Below are 9,749 nucleotides of genomic sequence, written 5' to 3' on the forward strand. Positions count from 1 at the left end.
TGACACCCAACTTAAAAGTATCTCCTTCCACAAAAAGGAGAGACATTCCCATTGTCAATACTCTCCTGTACAGAGATTGGCAAAAGTGGAAATGACAGCATTTTATTGTAACCTCACTTCCGAACAGGTCTTTAAAATGTACAACTTCAAAATCCCCCATAACAACAACATTATTGTGAAACACTTATTTATCACATAATCTTTCAATTTGAATGAATAGTTTGGAATAAGTTTCTTTTGTTTTAGATGTCAAACAGGCACAAAAAACGGGAAAAGATTCTCCTTCTTTTAAAGCGTGCAAAGTGTACAGTTGTGAAAATTGCTCTGTAAATTAGTTTAAACTGACATTCACAAACAATTCAATTATTATTAAAACAACAAAGTATTATTTAAAACTAACTGGGATACGATTTAAAGGTCCCGTCCATCATTATCACGTTTGCATTGATGAACAACTCGAACAAATTCCTGTTTTTAAAAATTAACATGTCTTCGTCTCTAAACAACAAAAATGTCATTTCTTCTTCAGTAAAAGTAATTTTTTCAATTTTGATGGATTTGTTGCTATTTCCTTTTCCAATCGAATGGTTCTTGCACAAGCAGACAGCCTTTTAACGGAGCCTTGAACATAATTGTTTCCTACAATTTCAGCGGTAGTTTTGTTTTTAAAATTAATACTTTTGGCTGCTTCTTTCATTTTTAAAGAGCACAAAGTATCATAATATGATGTAGAATCATGTTCATGTGGTAAATCTTTCATACATCCAGTTTCTGTGGCGTTTACCATTGCACTACCTTGATACTCAACTTTAATTCTTTTACGACAGCCAGAAATTGCACATTTAAAAACGATTCTTTTAGAATCAGTTGGAATGTATTTATAACCATCCACAAATGGTAATAAACAATTTCTTGAAGAATTCAATACAATGAAGTGTGGAGGCTGCGGAGTATTCATATATAAAAACATATCGAGATGGTTGATATTTACACAATTTTAAAAGAAAGGTTGTTTAATTTAATAATAACTTTAATATTATCAAAAAATAAATGTAATCGTTAAAAAATATCTATCTGGTAATAAGTTTTATTTTTGATTTTAAACAAGTGGTTAAAGTGTTAATTTTTAAATATTTTCAGCCAGAATTTGTGTTTGGAACTATTATTTTTAATTCGTTGAATAAATTAATTAGGATTTGTCAGCCAGTAGTGATAAAAAATGGCTAGCCGGAAATTCGTCCAAACTATACACATTCTAAAATGATGGTAAAAAAGAAAACCATTCAAATAATGAGGAATAGAAAGTATAGTTTCATGTAGTTTTGAAAAGCCATAACAAATCTCCATGTTTTTTTAATAGTTTTAAAACATAGTAAATTAAATTAATGGTAATAGTTTGTCGTTTGTGTCAAACAAAAAATACTTAAGTAAATTATAGTAATAAATGATTATTTATTCAAAAAAGAAACACACAGAAAACAAAAAGACAAAAAACAATTTGTTATACCATTTTATATTTATGTTTTTAAAATTGTTAATTTCTGTAATATTGTAATCTATCACAACCATCTTTATTTTGAATCATTTTTAAAACATAAATATGAACATTTAATTGTTTGATGTGTTGTGTTTTCATCAACAGACATTACTTGTTTTTTATGTAATAATAATTAGGATTTTTGAAGTGTTTTCATTAAATATTCTACAAAACGATGTACCAATGATAAAATAAAGTAGATTGTTATTTGACATGTACCAAATATACACATTAAATAATTTATTTGAACCTAACACGGTTTGAATTCTAAATAATAAAGAAAAAGATTATAATATTCAACATTAACAATTTGTTTTAAATAAAAAATGATAATATAATAGTGTAACATTAAACACAACAATTAAACAACCATTTTACCGTGTTTGGATAGTGATTATACATATAATAATTAAAAATATTATTTATTTTTAAAATGAAATAAATTGTTTTTGTATATTAAAACAAATTGTTAAATTTTGTGCAACTGGATCCAAAGTTGATAACAAGTTGTATTGAATTGTAAATAAAAACGATTATCATGTTTTCATTATTAAATGTGCTGTTTAGAACACAACGAAATGAACATAAAAATAAATATATACATTTGGTATCGTCCAATTTTGTAATGTCAATTTATATATCATAATTTTTATATATAAAACAACAAACTGTCATATAAATTAATTTGTGTCAAGATTTTAAGACACTTTATTTTATATTTTGGTTTCAATAATGCTGATAATTAAATTGAGAAACATAAAATGACTCTTTTTGTGTTTTATTTGATACACTGATTAATGTTTAATGAATATAATGAAACTATGATTACTTTAATGTTTGAACAAGTTAAATTATATATTATGTTCTAGCACATAATGTAATGACAACATTTTTTTATTTAAATCCAATGACATTTTCCTATTATTTATTTATGCCATTCAGTAAAATTTTTTTCTCAAAAACTTATTTGTTTTATTTTTCTTTAGTTTTTGGTTTAACACTCAAATGGCCTAAAGCTAAAAAATATAATTTTTCAAATAATTCTTTACCAAATTTGATTTTTGCCTTTGTTTTCAAAATGAAATTTGATAGAATTCATATAAAAATAATTTTGAAAGTGAAGACATAATGAAATAATTATTTTGTATAATCATAATAACATAAACTAATATTATAGAAATTTTTTAAATTTGCAAATAAAAAAATGATGTTTGGACAATGAAAAACTTTTGTAAACAAGTGTTTAATAATATTAATTAAATAACTAAATAAATAACTAACTAAATAGTTTTATTTGTTTTTTATTGATTTATCTTATTAAATTATAATAATTTTAATAGATTATTTTTTTTGTTTTTTTAAGAACTTTTTTTAATGACATAAACTAAATCTTCAATAAAAATAACAAAATATTATCGAATTAAAAAGCAACTTGCTGTTCATCTGGTCAACAGCAACGTAAATCAAATTAAATTGAGTTTGTTATAATTCATTTTCGTATTATTAATATATGTCTTATTTAAGCGACAAGATTTGTTATTGTGTATTTAGTATTATTATTATTCAATAAAACAGTAATATTTGTGGTTCTGAGATACAGTAAAATCTCCTAAAAGTGGCACTTCTGAAGAGCGGGTTGTCTCAATAGAAAGCAGTTTAGACTGAAACATAAATCGAGTTCTCTAAAAAGTGATAATTAAGGTCTGATTGTCTAAAATGACCGTTCTTGAGAGAACAAAAATTACTATACCTTCCCGCTTTTGAGAGGTTTGACTTTAATTTGAAAAAATGTGTTGCTATTTTTAACCTCAAAAACAAATCTTAGGTAATTGAGTCCTCATTTTTATTATTTTTGACTAAGTTCAGGGCAGTTTTTCTGTTTTTCGGCCAAGAAGGGGTTTTTGGTCTTTTTTAACGACTTTTTTCAAGAAGGCATTTTTTGATATTGTTATTATTCTAATAAAAATTTGGTTTTCGGCCAGTTAAGTGTTAAATATCTAAATTTTTCTTATTTTTTTTCTGGTTATTATTTGTTTTTCAAAACACTTTTGGTCTTATTATTTGAAAAACGGAATAAAGTGCAGTTTTGAGTATACCTAGGGTCCGAATGACCAACTTGGTTATTTTGCCGAATTTTGGTTGGGTTTTATCAGAATGCAGATACCAATTTTTTCACAACCAAAAACCGAAGATAAAACCGATTCAAAAACTTAAAAAGGGGTAGCTACTTTTTGTTTCAAAAATAGTAAATAATCCAAAACAGCTCGTTCAAAGAACCGAAAGAAACAAAACCTAATAATGTCTTTGTTTAAAATATAAAACACAAAACTGTCTCAAAAAAAATATTATGAACATTAAGGAAAAGAAAAACCAAAATAATTGTTTTCAAACCAATTTATAAAATACATTTTGAACAAGTTGTGATGAATTGTAAAAATAATTTAAACAGCTTGTTTTATTAATTATAATTAATAGTTAAATTTTTGTTAAAAAACGTATATGAATAAGGTCAATTTATAATTAAAATTATAATGTATAATAGTATTATTACCTGGTTGCTAGACACAGTTAATTCGACTTGAACTCTCAACAATCAAATTCTTTGTAAAACCTTTTGCTTTTTAAGTGGCTACAACCATTTCCTTCATCTCTTTGATGGCAACAACATTTCCTCGATATGTTCCTTTGAACACAATCACAAAGCTTCCTTCTCTGAGTTTTCGTACTTTTTTAAACTCGTCTGGGTCAAGTGCTGTCGACATTTCTGACGCAAATTTGACTAGAATTTTTATCTCTGATATTTTGCCTTTGTTGATGTTTAAGACTGAACAAGTGATGTCAACAGTCTTTTAAAGTGTACACAGCGGATGGACAGCAACAGTAAATTCAACAGCACGACCTTTCTTGATACTCACTGGTATGGAAAGTTTAACATTCAACTCAAACTTTTCCTTGTCATTTTGTGTTGTGAATTGAATTTTCAATAAAGACGCTCTGTCGTTGTCAATCATTAATTTGCATTCGCTGTCTTTCTGAACTGCAATTTCTCCTTCAAAATGCGTTTTTGAGTGCCAATATATATGATATCAACTTCTTTCTTTTTTAAAATTTTCAACAAAAATTCGTTGACAAGTGACTTCCTTAACTTCTCTTCTTTTCTGTAATGAATACAAAAAAGTATACAACTTATTGTTATAATAATAATAACAACTATAAAAATACAAAAATGATTGGAAGTATAATTGAGAGTATATTTGTCTTGTGAACACACTCGTCTCCATTTGGTCCAAATTTGTTGCTTACACTGCGCTCACTGCATTGTCGTGTTTTTGGATCATACGATTCACAAATTGCAATTGAATTCCATTTCACACATTGTGATGTTTTTTGATATCAAAACATATTGATTAATACATAAAGAGCACGTGTTATTGTCTGAACAAGTCGCACGCAATTTAACACACTTTGAGCATTTTAAATATTTGTTTTGATAATACCTATCGAGACACACAGCACACCCATATTCTGAAACCAATTTACAGTGTCAAGTGTTGTATTGATGACACACTTCTTGTCTTTTATTGTTGTAAATTCGACATATTGGTAATACCCACCTTTCACGTTACACTTTGCACGTGTTGAAACGTTGCCAACACAACTTGAGCACTTTCTATCACATGGAAGACATTCAGTACCAATTAGATAATACACGTCATAACACTTGGTTCACCCCGTATTGCTGTTTTCTTTGCAGTACACAGTCTTCACTTCTGTATTGCAAACCAATACACCCTCATTGGAAGTTCTAAGTGAGATTTGTAAATCATAATGTAGGCAATTGCCTGATGATGTATACGAGCATAGCGTCGTTTCCATTGAAACACATTTTTTGTCATCAAATTTGTACTTCTCTTCGCAAATTGCACATTTTGAAGTTGATAAGTCGACACTTTGGCAACGCGCAGTAGACATGTCAACACATTGTGTGTCACTTAAAATATAGTTGTCTTTACATAACATACATTGCACCTCTAATATTTGTTATCATAACAACAGATTTGTAGTGGATTTCACTTAACATTTCGCGTGAGCCGAGAATAAGATAATAACCTTTATTACACACAGTACATCCTTTTGGCGTTGACGTCAAACAAATTGATAGTGAAACACAACTTTCATTAACAAGAGAAAACCCATTTGAGAATATATAACACGTAGTTGGTGTTGTGCAAGTCAGATAATTATCTCCACACAACTCGCATTGTTGTGGATATATTTTGTTCAAAAAGTATTTCGAATAACATTTTATACATAGTCCTTTTAATAATGCCTCACGTCCAACATCATCACTCCATAAAGTTGTATATGTTTTTGTTTGTAAACGTTTAAGGTATTTTTCGCATTTAATTGTGTTGTAACTATCTAAACAAAAGGAACATTTTTGTGTTCGTTTCAACCATTGAACAAACACCATTTAAGTTGATTGAATTGAAACATGCCATACATCCAAACCAATTTGGTACTTCTGACAGTATTTGTGGTTCTTATATGACAGTGTTGAATCTAAATGAGCCCTATACTCAAATGATTTTGTGTGTTGATTATTTGTTCTTGTTGTACAAGTCGAACAACTTGTAGTACACTCGATTCTGTATCCCTCCTTATCTATCAAATTTGTTGTTGTCAATCATTTCTTGTGTTCTCGAGACTCAAACGCCATGCCACTTTGACAAGCAGAGCACTCCAAATTGTCAACGTCAATTGTCAAATTGAGTTGTTTGTAGTCACATGAATAACACCCATAAAACAGATTGGAACACTTCATACTGACACTATCTGACACTTTGAACTCATCTGCTGCAATTTCAACGCAATTTCCTTCGGTCTTAAATACCATTCGATTGGATTCGCAGTTTATTGCTCTTTTAATGCTCAATGAAATCGTTTTTGAAACACATTTATTGTAATTATTCAACTCCAATCATATGGAGCATAATATACAATTCGATGATTTGTATATTGTGCTTGTATATAATTATGCCATGTTGAGACGAGACATATTACATGGATGCATTATGTGCAACAACAATGGAAAACCGGAATCGTTTTGATGTAATTATTAAGTCTATTTTTGTGACATCATTAGTGACTTAACTGTTGCAGATTCTCTTGGTATTTCCCAAGCGCTGATATCAAACCGTACTGTATTTTTATAACTCTTCAAAACTCTACATGGAAGTGCTGCAAAAAGAAAATGTAACACAGTCAAGTCTGTTCGAACAGCGTCTTTGATGTTGGAGTTTCTCGTGTATAGTGTTGAGTTGGTGCTCATCAAAGAGATCATCCAAAGTTTTATCTCGCTAAGGCCACAACCATTGAGATCTATGAAGAATAATTAACCATACTTGACTCCAAACCATTTAATTTGTTTATTTTTGGTGTTGTTTGTTTATCTGTAGTCTCAAAAAAGACACTTTCGAGGCGTTCTCTGGGGTAAACGACGAAGTTTCATTATAGACTATTTTACCGAAATTTCGAAAAACTCTTTCGGAGTCTATGCTTGTTGGTTGAAAAGAGAGATACTTCCTGGCAATATCATATAAATCGGCGTGTTTGTTTAGTTTAATACAGTTTTGCCAATATTCTTCGGGACTTTTACAGTTTTCTCCGTTTTCTATCGCACCACGATCTTCTAAATACAATCTAATTGCTTTATCAATTGGTGATTCTTCTAGTCTTTGTACTGCATCAGTTGTCATCATTGGAATTGCCCAATTGGCAAATTCAATATGAAAATTTGAACTCGAATTTAAAAAGGCGGAACTACTTTGTGGTGTTATATTACTTATGCCACTCAATTCAGCCTTCACTCTTTGAACACAGGTATTGATTTGTGTTTCAAACAAATCACCATCACGAGTAATAGGAAAAAAGAAAGCTGCTAAAATATATTCTTCTTTTGGAGAAATAGCGCGCAGTCTTTTTTCGAATTCAGATCGAGCTATCATTTTCCAGTCCTTTCCAAAAATAGTCCCAGCTTCAATTTCCATAAAACCACTTTCAGATTCTTCTGCATAATCTTCATCTATTTCACTATGTTTTAATATATTTTTTAGAAACCCTTCCGGTTGGTAAATAGAAGAGGAAATTGTGTTCCAAATGTCTCTAATAGCTCCCACAACATAACACGATGTAATTTTTTGGTTCGCCGCCAATTTGTTGTAAAGATCGTCCATTGCTTTTGTGAGTGAATACATTTCTTTGACCCCTTTCCACCCCTCTTCATTGAATTGAATCCCATTGTTCAGTTCTTTAACACTCTTCTCTCTTTTTAACAATTTGCTAAAAGAAAGGTAACATGAATTAAACCGCGTTTTCGTATAAGTCGCAAGACATCCAGGCTCTTCACAATTTTTTGAACACAACTCTTCAAATATTCTTTGTGTTTTTTGAGAAAATTGGAGTGTTTTGGCCAAAGAATTAATACGTTTCACGAAGGCTTTCATCCCTTGTATTTGTTTTATCACAGCAGAAAACAAATTATTCGACGTGTGTACAACACAGTCTGTTTTGTTTCCATTTATTTCAGACAATTTATTGTTATTTGATGCCGAATCAGCAACAAATTGTATGTTGTTAACATTCAAATTTAAATCGGTAACAATTTGACTCACATACGTTTTAATTTCCTTTCCTGTATGTTCTACATTAAAAGGACTCACATTCAAAACTTTGTTGTGTGACTCAAATTGTTTATCGACATAGTGGAGAGTTGTTGTTATATAAGAATTATTATATTTACTCATGATATCTGTTGAAATAGATCCTGATAGATTATTGAAAACGACATCTTCTTTAATTCTTTTTTTGAGATCTCCTAGTTCTCTATCGTACAATTCAAAAAGACAAGTTGTTCTAAATGTTTTTTCGTCTGACAATACAACTGACTTATCGAGAAAATTCAGTAACTCAACTAAAAAGGGATTTCGAATTTGACTAAAAGGAATTCCAACAGATGAAAAAAATCTCATCAACATTATGTTAACCTCTTTATTTCTTTGTGACATTTTTGGAAACAGTTTTCTCCTTTTTTCTTCATCTTTCAATTTGTCGTAATGTAAATTAATTAAATGATTTTTTGCTGATGAAGTAGACTGTGTGACCATGTTATAATTTAACATTTTGTTACAGAGAAAACATTTTATAAAAAAGGAACAACCTACACATTTGGGTTCTCCCTTTGATTGGTATTCACCGGGAAGACACTCGGCGTGTTCTTGGCATGGCAAATATACAATTTTCATGTAATTCCAAATAAATGAACGAATTATTATTAATTGTAGATCCAAACACAAAAAATATTATATAGTTTCATATTTTAGTATTTATTGTTTAAATAAATTATAAAAACAAATGTTTTATTTGTTTAGATAATAGTATTTTTTAATATATATTTATTTAAAATATCAAGTTAATAAGTAATTTATTTTGTGAATGTATTTGTTTATAATAAAAATAATAACATTTTCATTTTTAAATTATAATTATTTATTTTTTATATTATATAATAATACAAATAACTTATTAAATAAATAATATCGTTTGTTGTTTTTTATAAATAATGTTGTAATTATTAAAATAGCTTCATTTTTGTCTAAACATCGGGCATTAGGTAAAGCGTGAAAAAACCCGAAACAATTGGGATGGTTTTTTGGGTCTGCTTCCCGAAATATTCCATTAATTATGGTCCAAAAGGTACCAAGTAACGTTAAAAGACCGACTATATACTTAATTTTTTCTTTACATTTAGTGCATAATGCTTTCAACTGTCCATAACAAGACCAAACATCAAATTCTTTACAAGAGCAAACAATGCATTTGAATATAATTCATTTTTCATTTCCAAACTGTCCAAAAAATCATTTTCATTGTTTAAACATGTATCATTTGTAAATATTGTCTCTGAGTGTTTAAAAACGTATTCTTTATTAAAGTCGGAGTGTTTGATTAAACCAATCAATACGGTTTTGTTAGTTGGTTAGGTCAATTTTTTTGTTAAAAAAATATATATTAAATTATTATTGAAAAAATATAATTAAAATAAATAGTTAATATTTATGTTAATTTAACTAAATTAACATCGATTTTTTCATAATTAAAAAAGTGTGAGTTAATTAAATTACTATGATTTTTTTTCTAGTTGTTCCTTTTT

At 28.7% G+C, this 9,749-nt stretch overlaps 2 protein-coding genes across 2 annotated transcripts; both read right to left on the bottom strand.

The window, feature by feature from the left end:
- Positions 1–6,100: 6,100 nt before the first annotated feature.
- On the bottom strand, positions 6,101–6,611 carry EIN_264630 (hypothetical protein; the record flags this gene model as incomplete). The annotated part of the gene is made up of 3 exons (XM_004184994.1): positions 6,101–6,197; positions 6,247–6,468; positions 6,595–6,611. 3 exons carry the CDS (start codon positions 6,609–6,611, stop codon positions 6,101–6,103), a joined length of 336 nt encoding a protein of 111 aa, XP_004185042.1.
- A 355-nt stretch (positions 6,612–6,966) lies between these two features.
- EIN_264640 (hypothetical protein) lies at positions 6,967–8,841 on the bottom strand (the record flags this gene model as incomplete). Its single annotated transcript, XM_004184995.1, has 1 exon — positions 6,967–8,841. One exon carries the CDS (start codon positions 8,839–8,841, stop codon positions 6,967–6,969), a length of 1,875 nt encoding a protein of 624 aa, XP_004185043.1.
- Positions 8,842–9,749: the final 908 nt, after the last annotated feature.

Source organism: Entamoeba invadens (genome assembly GCF_000330505.1).
Source record: "Entamoeba invadens IP1 unplaced genomic scaffold scaff_1105074725681, whole genome shotgun sequence".
NCBI lineage: Eukaryota > Evosea > Mastigamoebida > Endamoebidae > Entamoeba > Entamoeba invadens.